The sequence below is a fragment of the Tympanuchus pallidicinctus genome, unplaced genomic scaffold (assembly GCF_026119805.1).
Source record: "Tympanuchus pallidicinctus isolate F22 unplaced genomic scaffold, pur_lepc_1.0 scaffold6, whole genome shotgun sequence".
NCBI lineage: Eukaryota > Metazoa > Chordata > Aves > Galliformes > Phasianidae > Tympanuchus > Tympanuchus pallidicinctus.
In genome coordinates this window covers 22,151,121-22,167,574 of record NW_026294780.1, presented here as the reverse complement: position 1 = coordinate 22,167,574, position 16,454 = coordinate 22,151,121, and the positions used below count along the sequence as shown (strand labels likewise).

The following is a 16,454-nucleotide window of genomic DNA, read 5'->3' as shown; positions in this document are numbered from 1 at the left end:
TAAGCTTACTTTAAGTAAGGTTTTTGAACTCCAGTTTTAGAGTCTTCACTTATGATCCTTTACTCTTACCTACTTTGAAGAATTTAATTTGAAGATGCAGTACTGTATATTTCTTCTGTCTTTGATCATTAATATCCGTTGTCTATTATCCATGGCCAAATGTACACAAAATGTACCAACATACACATACTTACATCATGATTAGAAAAGAAGTCTAGGTTACCAAGAAACTCTTTTTGCAGAATGCAATATTTAATATTAATTATAATTCTGAGATAATTTCATATAAATAAATCACCAAAAATCTGCTATGCTCAGTAGATAAAATAAATAACACTTCTAGAAATCATGTTACTAATCACATCAGACTGACAACACAAGCAGCAGGCTCACAAAGTATGTGAGTTTTTCAATAACCTGTCTGTGCATATAGCAATACATACATACTGTGCAAAAAATCAACTTCTCCAAACTTACCAAATTATATAAATTGCGTCTGATCTGTGGTATAACTCCAGGAAATGTGGGTTTTAGCAGTTCCTGATAGCTTGCAGGCCATGCAACGTAGCTGCGGTCCTTTTCTATGTTGTTAATCCACTAAAACAAAAAAGCCAACCATTTAAAAACACACGTTACCTAACGGATAAAATATGGATGTACAAATAAAGCTGTACTGAAATACACCGAAAATCCGGAAAAAGTAAAATCACTTACCCTCTTTTCTTAATTAGCAACAGGAAATAGATTGTAAAATTAACAGATCCTTTATTTTCAATAACACTACATATTTTTCAATTCGCAGTATGTTATAAAACTAATTACGAAAGGAAGAGGAAAAAAGATCCCTCGTGTTCTGTATCAAGATGCAAATAAAAACATTATTTCAAGTGTGAAAAGTACTTTTGCAACACTAAGGTCTTAACAGCTAATCAGGCAGCTATGTGTGTAACAGAACATAACCATACTGAAAAACATGCAATGTTTATCTGTCACCTGCTGTAGCACTTACTATATATCAGAACAACTGAGTAATTAATATATTGTCAATTTCAGTCTATATTTATGTGTCTCTAAAAATACAGTTCCACCTTTTCCTTTCAGTTTCACATTATTATTAATGTCTACTGCTCTTATACCGTTTTGTGTGCAAACTAACTAAAACTGGCAAACAAAAGAAAGATACAAGCTTCTTTCAGTTGAAGAAAATGAGTATTTTGATGCCTTTCCATTTGCACATAATCTTTGTTTTGAAAACTAGGACCAAAGATAAACTTTGAAAAGTTGGACATTGGACAACTGTGAGCACCTCTATGTTCTCCACAATTCACTTATATTTGTAAGGTACACTTTGCAGCCTTCCATAACACAAAGATGTTACACAGCGAGATCAGTTGCTTCAAAGTCAAATTCGATTATGATTTGTAACTACTCTTCAATCCACTCTTCTTCTAAACATCCTACATGTTCCAATTTTACTGAGGCATACACAAGAGAAAGTTAACCCTAAAATACACTGAAGAGATTCCACCCTCAAAAATATGTTTTTATGTGCAGTATTTCAAAACAAAACCCAAAACCCCAGGACTTTTCTTAGATAGGGTTAATAAATATATAGTATTCAAACAAATAATTCTTTAAATACTCACTATTATTGAAGAGTGACGAATGTCTAGTGCATAGCTGTTATCTGCTGGATGAATATGCAATCTCATAAATTTACTCAGGATTTCCTCCTGGATTCCAAGTTCATGAAGGCCATGCATTACTTTCCCTTCCACTTTAAGTGTCTCTAAAATACTTTTTCAGGAAAACAAAATGCATAATGACTATATAGAATTCTTTTCAAAGCATAAAAAGGAAAAATATTTCACAGACTCTTAATCCAAGGCTTATTTTTAGCATTAAAAATAATTCTAATGTTCTCTTGCTGTCACTGTCAAAACCAAAGTTTATTCCTACCACCGCACATATGTATCTTCAACATATTTCAAAACAGAATTATAACAGATCATATAACTCCTGTTTATTCACATTTATTTTACACGAAGGAATTTCCTCTATCTTTAAGAAGAAGTGGCAGGACAGCAAACTGGAAGGCTGCTTGTTGCACTGTCCTGGTTGAGGCAGAAACCCAAGAGTGGGTACTCTAAGCAGCAGCTTTGCAGACCTGGAGATAGGCAGCAATCAATGGAGACAAAGGCAAGCCCTATGTCTGCATCAAGGCAGGGCTATGGAAATGGTGGAGAGGAAACACATAGCTAAGGTGATGTGAAGAAAGCCCCCAGAGGACTCTGTAATACTTGCTGCAATTTGAAAATTCAATATAGCAACAGGAAGCAAGCCTGAAATACTTGCTTGTTAGAACACAGATTTTACATGTCTTCATTTCCATTTCATTCTGAGTTTTCCCTATTCTGAGAAGTTTCTTCTAAATTAATTGAAATTGGACTTAGAATTATCATTTTAATATGCCTACTATTATTTGCATCATTATTAAAAAAAAGAAGATGCAACTGTCTCTACTCAACACTCTGGCTGAGAAAAAAAGGTAAGTTTAAAAAACAAAACAAAACAAATACAAATGCTAGAATCAATAAAGTTTATGTATCTCCATGATGGAGAATGCATTGATGGTGAGAAAATAAAAAATAAGAATTGCAGGTTGCCAAATGACAGGAGAAGGAAAAAAAAAAAAACCCTTCTGTCTTACTATCAGCAAATTTATGGACAGTAAAAACCAACAATGATGATTTTGAAGTACTCAAGTCCGTCCTGCTGTTGACAACATAAAGAATGGAAAATGACAACAAATTTTGAGAGGCAAATCATAGGAAATATAATTATACTGTAATTACACAAACTGCAAAGAGATTTTTTAAGCCAGATCATAACAACAGAATTCATTGGAAAAAAATTACCAGACACAGACTCACTGACATGCCTGAAATAATCCAGCTGAATACTTATTTTTTTTCCCCCTGATTCTTATAAAATGAAGATGAGATAGCACTTTATTTGTTTTTTTCAGAAGCATTCTTCCCATCTTTGTATGCATACATGTTGAATCTCTTCCATTTCCAAATTAATTTTAAGTGGGAAGACATGAAATTATAAATGTTACAGAACAGACATTCCTAGAAAAAATACTTTTTTCAATTTCTTCCACACTGTTGGTATTCAAGGCAAAACTCTCTTTTGGAATATTTCCTGGATCCCAGAGAGCAACACATTGTCACCATGAGCACAACTCCAGTATTCTTTGTAATCCTGCAATTTTCAAGACAAACATATTGTCTTACCTAAATGGATCATGAAAATCCAGGTCAATATGAAGGCCATTTAGAAATAAACGTGCTTCACCAGGTTGGATTCCAAGTGTTTCATGAAGGTGCTTAGAAATGAAAAGTATGGCTGATTATTTAGGTATATGTAAACACTAACACACAGACACAGGCGTATGTACAAAACTATAAGTAATTCTACAGAACAGACACATCAAATCTCTTCAGCATGGTAACTTCTTTTATCTGAGTGTTATTAGTAAAAATACTGAAAGCATACTTCTACACTTCCATACCTTCAGAAAATATAAGTGAATATGCCCCAAAAAACAACCTACACACTCCTACTTGTACACATTCTCAGTGTCTACTGACCAAAAGTGAAAATACACACAAATATAAAAATACGACTCATTTTTTTGAAAAATTACCCCAAGAACACTCTTCCTAAAATCCATTAACTTCCAAATGGAGATCCTATATGTGGCCTTCAGTCCTCTACTAGAAACCAGCTTTCTCAAAATCTTCCAGTATTCAAAAAATGTGCAGTAGCAACTTGGGGGAATACAGTAAAGATAGATTAGAAGCAAACAATCTCATTTATCAAAGGTACCTTGAAAAAAAACAGACAAGGAGCAGAAGCATATCCTTGCTTTCCAAAGAAGAAAAAACTCCACAATACGTAAATAAACGAGTGAAGAAGGAAGTTTTTAGTACAGACTGCCTTATAATTTTTTTTTTCCCAGAAAGCAGTGAGGCACCATGCTGTTCAAACTAACAGTGGCCATAGCAAGATAACAGGAGCAACAACAGCAGTTTACTTAAGCTCACATCATGAGGAACTGTCAGATTTCCACATCTAACATAATTCCCAAAAGAGAACTAGGAAGTGGGAAAAAAAGAAACTTTTTCCCCCCATTTAGCTTTCACTTATTGCATAACACAACAAAAAATACAGTTTCAAGAAAAGCACACTTAGACCAAGCAGCTTGTACTGTATATTATTCCACTTATAAGATTGCATCTGTAGTTAGCAAATCTAATTCTGACCATGGTTTCAAAACCAGAGTTGTGCCACAGAGTCCTGTAACTACAGAAAATTCCCCATTATTGTCACTTGATTCAAGGAACAGACAGCAAACATAAGGAGGATTCCAGTCAGGGTGAGACATCTGAAGCACAAGCCTTATGAGGAGCTGCTGAGGGAACTGCGACTGTTTAGTCTGGAGAAGAGGAAGCTCTCTACAGCTGAAGGGAGGTTGTGGTGAGGTGGGGATTGGCCTCTTCTCCCAGGTAACAGTATAGGATAAGAGAGAATGGCCTCAAACTGGACCAAGGGAGGTTCAGATTGGACATCTGGAAACATTTCTTCTTCGAAAGAGTGGTTAGGCACTGGAATGGGCTTCACAGGGAGAAGGTTGATGTATTCAAGAACTGTTCAGATGTTGTACTAAGAAATATGTTCTAGTGTGGAAATGTTGGTGGTAGGTGGACAGTTGGACTAAACAATTGTGTATGTCTTTCCTACCTTGATGATTCTATGATTAATAAGATATTAATAAAACTGCAACTGGCTGACTTAGGTCATACAAACATTAACTTAGCAAAATGTAAGAACAAAGAAGTATCAGTCACTAGATGCTGAAATGGAATTCTGTAGGGTTTTCAAATCCTTCATTATCACTGCAGGAGAACAGAGCTGAGACATATCACATAATTTTGATGCTAGGCATTTGATTTATCCATCTGCCTTAACAAACAATGATAGAAGGAGCATTTAGGCATCCAGCACTAGAATTTAATGCCCATAACATCCATATACTATCTTCTTGCTAAACTGTCAGCAAATTATTACACTGGAAGTTTTGTTTAACTGGATCTTCTTCTTTATATATATATATATATATGAGTTCTTTGTCTATTTTTTAGTTAGTTATCAACTAATTACATCTAAATCATCACATGCCTTTCAACTTTTAATACCTTTATTTTCTCCCATTACATTTACTATTCAACTTTCATTATCTTGAGAGGGAATCGTTCAGTTACTCACAGCATGAGATCATATCTCTCCTGCTGCTAGATGGATGTACTACAGTTCAAGAATGCACATGTCAATTTATTGTGCAGTGTTCAGGAAGTTTCCCTATTTTTATTCAACATATTTTAGTTTTTAGCTGTGCAAAGACCTGTAGTCTCAAGTAGGATGTAATATGAAACATAAACTTAAGTACCTAAGATCCTGTTATAGTTAATGTATTCAATACAGTCTATGGAATCATAAAAGTGATTCACATAATCAACCACAAAGATTTCCAATGTCATTTGAGACGCTGCAAGGTTTCAAGATGAAGTCTGGAAAGTACAAGTCATGGAGAAAGGATGTCCCCATATTATGATCACCAGACTTGTGTGGCTATCTCAGATGCCCTGTGGCATCTCAAATGACATCAGAAATCCAAGTATAAGCAGCTCAGTCACACCCACAAAATAACCACCGAGTGAGCTGAATTGTTTTTCATGTCCACTGAATATACCTCCACTGTTATAGAATGAGTTTAGGTACTGATATAGATGTGTCTAAGTTTAGTTATCTCCTTTCCAAATCAAATCTTATTTACTTGCCTAGTCCTCGTATTTAATAGTAATATTCATTTTAATTCCTGATATATGTTTAATTTTTGTGCATTTTTGGGGTAGAGAAGTAGATCTTGCTTAAGAAATTGTTTTTTGTGTTTACAGAACTGTACTTGAAGCAATACACTGTAAAGACTTCATCAAGTGGTATAGAAGGACCTGATCTTAACATTCATATACTCTGAAGAAACTATGACAGGGCTACATTTTGCTTTATCTTGACTACGCCCTTTACAACAAGGAGATACAGAAAAACACGTCTCAGATGTAGAATGAAAGCCATGGAGGGGGGTGCAGATACTGCGCTGCTTCTATGAGCAAAAACTATAAAACTTTTTACTAGAGGAAGAAGCAAGAAGTCTCCATAATGCAAAGCTCACCTTAAGATCTCAGAGAAAACACCGAAATGCATCATCTACCCAAGAATCAATACAGCACCTTGGGCACAAGAAGGGTGAAGGGCACAAGATGGTGAAAAAATCGCAAAAGAGGAAGTTAGAAAAGTTGCAGAGTGCCTTAAGTAAGAAATAAACTCCATCACTGCACTGGCTGGTCAGTCTTAACATCATACCAAAACATATGTTCTGACCAACAGAAGTCACAGAAAAAATCAGCTGAATGTTGCCTACTCAGAACTTAATTGGCACACAACAAGAAATCAGATTTTCCAAAACTAGTTACAGGGTTTGTTCACCACTCTCCCTCTTCGACAGCAAACAGCCACTTGAAGAAATGTCTGCTTCTTGAGTACACATTGCTTAACAATGGTTGTCAAGTCAATAGCAATGTCAACTAAAAACTGGGTAATAAATATTAAAGAAAGATTAAGTACACGGATATGCCATCCAGTCAAGGATGACATTTACATGACCAAGTGATACAAAAACAACCAGGTCTTTAAAAGATTTGTTAAAAACAAAAGAATGATCATTTGTCATTTCATGTGAGCAAATCTAAAAGCTTGGCGGCTATTGTTTAATACTGAATTTGAAACAACAAATCCAAACTCCATACTGAGACAGAAAAAGCAAAGAGGCACCTTAGCATTGACCTGAGATCAGCCAAAACACACAGATGATTCTCTGTGTGACACAACGAACAAAAGATGCAGTGCAGCAAGGATGAAAATAAATCCACCATTTATCACAGATGATGTTCAATATAGCCTGCAGAAGAGTTGTACAGGTGACAACAGGAATGTGGAAAGCTCCAAACCGACACACCCTGTGAGATGAACAGCAGACCTAGATTCAATACCAAGTACTAGAGAAGATTAACAGCTATCATAGCATACAGTGAAAGACTGAACACAGTGCTCCATAAAAAACTGTCTGTCCTTGCCTAATTCTGCAAAGCAAAGAGGGTGAAAGGCAGAAGTGCCAAGAACAGCAGAAAATAAAAATAATGAATTGAGAATTTCAATATTATTTATGTAGTACATGATGATAACACTTCTGCTCTGAAAGAAACCATGTGAAAGTTGCTGCACTCATACAGATGTCCAAATGCAGCAATACGACAGTAACTCAAATGGGTACTGGAAGAAATAAAAGCAAACCTTCTGATTTTCTTCTATTTCATTTCTCATTTGCTTGTCGACAGGCACTCTGGTCAATGATCTGTAAAAATAAAATACCAGCCACACTCAAACGTTTTCATTGTAAAATTAAATGAATGCAAAATTATTTTAATATCATATTTAGTGTACTGAATTGAAAAATGCTATAATTGAGACAAAATGTCTCAATGCATAGTCTTATGTTTTATTTTTAAAACAAATATCTTCTCCTGTGCTACTCTAGTTAATGTAAGTTTCAAAGTTATGCTGTGTTGTTGAAGTAGTATTATTACCTTTTTTTTACACAACACTCAGTCTTTCCTCTTACCTATCTGAAAAATAGTATGCATACTATAAAAAAGTAAGTCATAGATCATCATCAAGATCATCTAAAATATTACCTAACCAAATGTCATATCTGTATATTTTAAGTTATGTTAATAACTCATCACTACTCAGCGTTAAAGCGCAGGTGGCTAAGGACACAATCTGATGCTTTGCCCTTTCTTTTGCAAAAACATATGCAAAGAATGACTTCTTTAAAATTGGCTGAGAGATTAGAAAAGAGATTTACTGATTAAGAACATGTTGAGTATTCACAAGCAGTTGAAAATTTACTTTTCTTAGCCATTCTACTTCTAAGAGATAATCTTCTTTTTTATCTTATTTACCTTTCAAGACTTTTTCCTTCGCCTGCCACGAGGTCTGAGTTTATCACTATCAGGCTAAGGTGAAGTACACCCAGAAGAAAATTAATCTAATCAGATTACAAGAAGTCCCAAGCCATATTAATCTAAATGTGATTATCCTAGTAAGCGCTAACTTAATTACTCTACTGTCTACATATTTTCTCCCCAAACACAAAAAAAATGTATGGTGTAACTGTATGGTATGTATGGTAACTGTGTATGGTTTAGGAAATCTGGATGGGGCTTAAAGAAAAACTGAAGTCATTCTAAATCTGAAGATTACCAAACAGAATTAAGAATTAAGTCAACTTCAATACTCACAGTAGCAAAACAGTTATTTATATACAGTTATATATGTACAGTATAACAGTTATATATATAGAAACTCTCACTTCCACTCTCTCCAAAAAAAAAAAAAGTTTAATAAATCTTGTTAATAAATTCTCTCTATGTCAGGAATAATACTTGAGATCAGTTACTTCAAATAAAAATTCAAGTGATCAAGGAGACCTTGTTACGAGCAAACAATGTAATTTCCACATTTTGTTTGCAGAATTCATCACAGCTTAGCCTTCTCTATGTAAGTTCCTTTTTCCCCTGATCCCCTGTAAATAGTCTGGTAGGTTCTTTTTGTTACCACGAATCCCTTCTGGAATGTGAGATGAAATGGCAGTAGGTGGTCAAGAAGGAACTGTATTTATACAAGCTCATAGTTGGCTTAAAATTGGCCAAAATAGGAAAGGTGTAACTCAAACTGTGATGTCAAAGACAGTACTAAACAACAGTCAAAACACCCTCAGCAGTCAGTGGAGGGTGAGCTTAATGACTGCTGTGCATGATTATTGCTTATGATTATAGGAAGAAACCCAAGAGTATTTTAATTCCTGTTACTGTATTCTTAAATAACAGATATTTTTGAAACATAAATAAGAAATCAAAGCTATAAATTACCTTATAAAATCTTATCAAAACATTAACATGAAATGTATCATTTGTTAGACTATTCAAATATGATGATATTTTGTAAAATCCATTTCAGCTGACACAGAAATGCAGGTTATAAAATAGAAAGTGGAAGAAACTTTCAAGGGACGGCATATTAATTTTTATGGCCTAGAGAATCCTTCAATTTTTAAGGAACATATAATATTGAACTTTTATTTTCATAACTACAGTTCTAAAATTTTTATACACCATTTTCAAACCAAAATTTGCATAATGAAAGAACAGGCAATTTCATGTCTAAACTATGTGGAATGTAAAACAATTTTTGGACACTCTTTTTAGACAGTACCCCTCTGATTTATGACTGTTGTCAATGGAGACCTACTAATTTTTTAAATTATTTAAATATTTGTAACCTTTCACGTTCAAGATAACAGTAAATTATACAGGGCGAGAACTGTAACTTCCCTTTTAGTAGATTTAAAGTCTTATACTTTTCCCCAGAAAAATCGAAATAAAATGGTTCAAGAGCAGGTAAATTGTTCTGCAGTGCCACAAACAGACAGTGGGAGTTGGAGTGGGATATAACAGTTAATGGCTTTTGAAGTCAGTGACCTGAATGCCACCTAGACTATTTCATGCTGTCTTCTCTCCAGTACTTTACAGAATAGAACTGACCTCGCAGTTCAACATTATGTACATTTCTACTCCTTTGCAATGAAAAGCTGCATTTCCTAGTTGCTAATCCACGTGTAAACTTGTACCTTACCATTTTGTAATAATTATGTTTCAGGAATTTTAAACCTTATTTTACTTCCATTACAGTGCAGATTTTTGCTAGCAGAAAATCAGAGATGACATTGAAACATTACATGATAGTTAAACAAGAGTTATAAAATGTGAAAGCACACTGAGTTAAAGACCGTATTTAGCATCATCTTTAATTCAGTACTTCAAGCAAATAGTGCTGATAAATTACGTGAAGAACTTATTAAATGTAGAAAAAAACATTTCTCATTTGCAGTACAATTGTCTTGCAGGAAAGCAATCCTTGATATTAGCACAAAGGAAATTGTTATTAATCAATTTACCTTGATCTTTTGTTAACTAACCTGTAATTGAAGACAGATCCTCCCCTGTAAAAACTCTAACATACAGAAGCCAGGATCATATCTAATAAACAATATTGTACTTAGAACTAAGCGTGGGTCGATCTCCTATGAAATTAACAGAATTTTGTCTACTCCTAGTGCAAGTAGGTCTGCTATTAATTCAACAGAACTTTGCATCTGTGAAAATGTAATTCCAGTAAAAGCCAGGACTAGGCCTTCAACCACGAGTGCATGAAGGATTAGGATGCCTATAGGATACCTCATGCAAGAGAAGGAAAACATTTAAGAGACCAATCATGAATTCTCCGAGGAATTATTATCTACTCAATGAAACTGTCTGGAATGCATCTAGCAAGCTGTAAAACATGAATACCTGACTGCAGAATTTGGGTATAAATCGGAATTGCAGTTATTAAATTCAAAAACAAACATAAAAAAAGAATTTGAAAAACAAGTTGAAGTATCATACCTGGCTCTTATTGGGAAGTTCTGAGCTATGTCTTTCATCACCTTTAAGGCATCATAAGCAGGGGTAGACATAATTCGAGCAGCTGCTTGAAAGCTAAGATCTGGGAAAAAAAAACACTGGTAATATCAATATTGCCTACAATCAGAAAACCTTTCCATATACACTTCATTTTTTTCTAATGTTTCAATTAGACATTTTACAAGATTATTGAGGTTGAAAAGACAGGCATTTAAGAAGCTGAAAGTACCAAAATCAGGGCTTCCCAAACAACTTCTGTTTGGGCATCTTGTGCAAAATATAAATGCAATTTCCAGGTTTTACAAAAACATAGTGAAATAAGATAATACATGGTATTACATCAGCATTATAAATACATCATGTTCAAACATAGATATGGATCAACCCACTGCACTGCAGAAAAAGGTCTTTATAGCTCCGGGACTTCACAGGTTTTTCAGAGAACTGATAGAATAAATCTAAGAAGTCAGTACTGATTCTGACTGTATTCTGAGTCAGCCTGATATAAGGTGCACCCGAGTGGAATGAGAAGGGGAGTTTGAGAGGTGGATAGTTCACTAGAAATTTCTTAATTTTATAGCAATACTTTTAATAATGAGATCACTGTTTTCATAACCAACATTTCAGATCTCTTTCAACAACCACACGAGCTGTGATCAAGTGAAGCAACACCGAGTTGTTATTGCTACTACAGGTAATAATGCCTCATCTGCTGTGCACTGGGGATGTGTACTTAAAAGCCTTGCATAATCGTTCAAAATTACTAATCTTTTCCATCTAATGCTGAACAGCTTAGAGCACAGATATTCAAATCCCCTTGAGGAAAGCAGGTATGTCTTTGTACTTTCTTGGTTTTCTCTTGTCAGAGACTTGTATTTAAAGACCTCCCTGTTTTGGCACTCAACACAGATGAGAGAGCAGTGTAGGGCATCTTGGGGAAAAAGATGAGTCAGAGCTTAAATTAGATCTCAAAGTATGCTTTGAAAGCTAATGAAGCACTAGAAATCCAGAAGGTGCTCACACAGATAAAAGAATGAGTTATTAAAGGGAATATCACATCGATACTCTGTGCATCGTTTTTCATTATGAATAGCAAATCTAATTATTTATCTAAAATATACGGCTCTTAAACTGGATTCTTGAATAGTGTTTAGGGTTTGCCTAACAGCTGGAGTTTTGGTTAAATTTGGTTAAATTCTTACTTGGAGTCTAAATCAAGAAAACCAGAAAGTAGCTGAGCCGCTAACACAGCTAGTATCATTAGGTACTGAGAATGAACTAGAGAAAACAATCACGTCTGGATGACAAGTATCAGTGTACCATACAAAGAAAGAGCTGAAGACCTCAACTAAAAAGGTCCCAAATGTACTCTTCACAAGTCAGTACCAACTTTTCTGGCACTGAACAAACAGCTTCCCAGCTTGAATAATTTCAACACCTATATGAGCTGGCTGTCTGGATTGCAGCACCAATTTCATTTCTGTTTATACAGCATCACCACAGAAAAGGCAACCACTAAACAGAAACCTTATACTCGCTTCTAAAGGTAGACACTAAAGAGATCAGAGCTGAAACTAACTTTAACATTTGAGATAACATGTCCATCAGAAACACATTCTGTGTTTAAAATCAGTAAATCTAATATTGGTCCTCCATCACATAAAATGAATTCAACTTTCCTCCAATTTCTACCACATAATGCTAGCATAAGAAGTAACATGTTCTTTTAAAATACCTGATATAGTACTGTTTTTAATGAAACTATATGCTTATTTAATTAAAAAAAAAGTATTAGACTACTGGTACATCAACATAATAAAGGAAAATAGCATTGTGATAATACAGAAAACTATTCTACATACCTTGTAATTCCCAAACCTTTAGTGGTTCCATGCTGTTTGTAGTTTCAATTAGATGTTTTTTAAACTCTTTCAGATTATTTTTCATGTCAGGATGCAATTGTCTATACCAAAATGTTTTAAAATGAAGATAAAATTAATGATATCCATCAATGTCTGATTTATCTACTGCATGAAACTGAAAGATGTTATAAACTAAACTGTACAGTTAGTTCACCACAGCATAAAACATATCTAATGGTATATTAACTGTATAATCAACCAGAATTGTGCAGTAACACACAGCTTGTTGTATTACCCATGAAACACATAAGCGAGCTAGTGGCTGTAGGGAATGAGAATGCCAGGCAGGAGAATCTTTCATAAATTAACATCACTGCCAAAATCAAGCTACTGAGCACGCAAGGCACTAGTTAGACTTGAAGACAAGCACAGCTGCCCAAAAACTTGGCTATCTGGTGAATGCAGATACATCCACCTGGTGACAGGTCACAAGCGGTGATCCACAGGGGTTGGTATTGGGGTCTTTCCTCTTCAGTAACATTACTGATGACCTGAATGAGGGCACTGAGTGCACCCTCAGTAAGTTTGCAGATGACACCAAGTTGGGAAGAAGTGTCGATCTGCCTGGCAGTAAGAAGGCCCTACACAGAGATCTGGAGAGGCTGGATAGCTGGGCTGAGACCAACGGGATGAAGTTCCACAAGACTAAGTGCCGGGTCCTGCACTTTGGCCACAACCCCAGGGCTACAGGCTTGGGGAAGAGTGGCTCGAAGAATGTGTGGAAAAAATGGACTGGGGGTATTGATCAACACTCGCCTAAACATGAGCCAGCAATTTGCCCAGCAGGCCAAGAAGGTCAGCAGCATCCTGAAATAGTGTGGCCAGCAGGAGCAGGGAGGTGATCATCCTCCTGTACTCAGCACTGGTGAGGTCACACCTCAAGTACTGTGTTCAGTTTTGGGCCCCTCACTACAGGAAAGACATTGAGGTCCTGGAACGTGTCCAGAGAAGGGCAATGAAGCTGTGAGGAGTTGGGAGCACATGTCTTATGAGAAGCAGCTGAAGGAACTGGGATTGTTTAGTCTGGAGAAAAGGAGGCTGAGGGGAGACTTCATTGCTCTCTGCAATTACCTGAAGGGAGGTTGTGGCAAGGTGGGTATTGGCCTCTTCTCCTATGTAACACAGGACTAGAGGGAATGGCCTCAAGTTGCACCAGGAGAGATTCAAGTTGGACGTTAGGAAAAATTTCATTGAAAGAGCAATGATGTTCTGGAATGGGCTTCCCAGGGAGATGGTGGAGCCACAATCCTGGAGGGGTTCAAGAAACACTTAGATGTTGTACTGAGGAACATGGTTTGGAGGGGAAATACTGGTGATAAGTGGACAGCTGGACTGGATGATCTTGGAGGTCTTTTTCAACCTTGGTGATTCCATGATTCTATGATCTTTTCCCAAAACAGTTGGGCAATGAAGCTTCGAAAACAAAATCTCAGCCTGTGATAAGACTTTCCAATGGCAAACAATCTCCTTTAGATTTCTCAAGACTCTTCCATGAGATTATAGAACAAGAAGTAAAAAGTAGCTAAAAACCATATATTTAAAGCATCAAGACTGATTTCCATAATATTTCATCTCACTGTATATATGAAGAAGTTTCACAAGTAATTTTGTGTTCCTTCCCCCAAAATCTTTTTTAGCTGTTGGATGCTTTTTATAAAAGAATGTTACCCTTTATATGAAAAAAAAAAATCATATATGAAGTTTGTTGTTCTGGATTAAAATGAAATCTAGGTTCCTCAAAGAAAGCAGGCTTAACTGAAAAGGGAATCAAAGATAGAAAACATCTTTTTTCTTATAACAGAAATGATACAAGTAGAAATGACAAACATGGTTTGTACTCCTATAAATTCCTCCATGAATTAGCAGTTTAACTAGTTTTGAACTTTCTAATTACGATTTTAACTGTTTTCCTCGCAAATTTATATTGATAATTTTTTTTTTCTTCAGATCCCCAGCTCTTCTATGAATTAAAGGCAATTGAGTAATTAGACTTAGCTACAAGCTACAATCAAGATTGAAGTCTGACGCTTGCTACTTTGTTTCTGTTGATCATTTATACTACAGATCAATGTAAACACAAAATTGGGCACATGTAAAGACTACTTAAAAGAAGCTGTCCTTCTCTGGGTATGTATTATCATGTATTATCATGAATTATGTTATTTTGCATAACCAAGCAGTTATGGATATAAGCAGAAGTTATAACATCTTAGAAAGACAATATTTCACAGCTAAGAGAAGAATAAGCTTTGGCATGGCTATAACTGAGGGACAATCTAAAGATTCTTGTCACATCTCTTTCATCTCCAGTATGAAAAATGGAAAAAATGAGATCCTAGAAACACTGGTTTCTGAGTAATCATCTGACAGCTTCACAAATTGGCTACAGTGCAACACGAAGAGCCTAAGTATAGCTAAACCTAGCACAATCCAAGAAGAAAAAAGCTCAGATAAAAATATGCCATAAGTATCTGATTTAACCTGCTGCAAAAGGTCTCTCTACAGATAGAAGAAGCGATAAGAAAGCTTGAGCTTCTATCTCAATGTGTTTATCTTAAAAACGGTAGAATTTAGCAGATCAAAACTCTGGGAAGCCATAAAGTTTGGTGAGAATATCTACAAGTTCACTTTTTGCTTTAAAAGATAAGAGAAAATGACACTAAAGAAGACCTACAATCCTGCTTCAGGAAAAGGGAAGCATTTTGATGGTTGCAATCATGAAATGAATCAATCAATGAATGACCAGAAATAGCCCACAGATCTCAATAGGAGAGTAGCATCCAATTTCTTCTATCAATTGGATTAACAGACTGTAACTTGGAAACAGAAGTTCCTGCAAGAGCAGAACACAAATTAACAATTAAATATATCACCCCTTAAGCCCAGGAAATTTATGACTATTCACTTTGCAATCACACCAGTTTTTTCATGTCTGTATCTAAGGTCTTGTTTCTCAGAGGGAATTTCTGCCTTTGAGAATAGTTTATTGCACACATTTGAAGAAAATCAGGAATAAAAGCAATAAATTGAAATTAGTAGACTAAACAATGATTGCATCTTTACACTAACAAGGCATACAATAACGAATTAATCAGAATTTTCAGTCACAGAGAACGAAAGCATTTTCCATACAGATTTCCCTTCTATATATATAGAGAAGGGGATGGGAGAGAGGGGGCAGGGGGCTGTTCACATTTTGGAAACAAATGCAAGAGTTCCATTATAACTTCTGACAACTCACTTTAATTTTCCAAAGAGAAATCCTTGGACATCACTTTCTTCCTCCTCCTCATCTTCCTCTTTTCTGGTTTCATTTGTTACTGAACACACAGCACATATATGCAGTACAAAAAAAGAAAGTTACTGAAGTACTCCGATACATAATTCTTGCTAATTATAAAACTGTTAACAGAAACATATAATCAGAAAGCTGTCACTCCCAGATGCAATTTCAATTAGATTTATATCTTTGCCTTCATATTTTTGGCACCAGAATGAATCACTTTGCAGAACATACCAATGTTCAATTTATTTTTTTTTAATTTAGTTCATCTAATGTTTAGAATTTCAATATAAATTAAACTGCTATGATTAAATAGTTCAATTCCCATAAAAGACATTTCTCAGTTTGATTGAGTGGTTAAGGTACAACTCCTATCAGCCAAATAGGAACCTCCAACATTGGACACAAGCCAGAGAACAGTCTGATTCCTTTAAAAAAAGTTAATCTACTTCTGAAGCTGCTCAAAGGTTATTGAACCATAGTCTTACCAAAAGAGAGGTAGAAGAATGAAAAATTATTTTAGAAATTAGAAAAATCTGA

The 16,454-nt window shown here is 35.3% G+C and overlaps 1 protein-coding gene across 4 annotated transcripts in view; it reads right to left on the bottom strand.

The window, feature by feature from the left end:
* UGGT2 (UDP-glucose glycoprotein glucosyltransferase 2) overlaps positions 1-16,454 on the bottom strand; it is a 74,428-nt gene that overhangs the window by 40,739 nt on the left and 17,235 nt on the right. For all 4 annotated transcript variants that reach the window (XR_008211682.1, XM_052705821.1, XM_052705819.1 and 1 more), the window contains exons 7-13: positions 15,873-15,951; positions 12,572-12,672; positions 10,692-10,791; positions 7,477-7,537; positions 3,300-3,391; positions 1,647-1,797; positions 478-597 (exon numbers count right to left, since the gene is read on the bottom strand). Coding sequence is in view for 3 of the 4 variants with exons in the window: in XM_052705821.1 (XP_052561781.1) it covers positions 478-597; positions 1,647-1,797; positions 3,300-3,391; positions 7,477-7,537; positions 10,692-10,791; positions 12,572-12,672; positions 15,873-15,951 (704 nt within the window). In the remaining variant the exon portion in view is untranslated. The remainder of the gene's footprint in view (positions 1-477; positions 598-1,646; positions 1,798-3,299; positions 3,392-7,476; positions 7,538-10,691; positions 10,792-12,571; positions 12,673-15,872; positions 15,952-16,454) is intronic.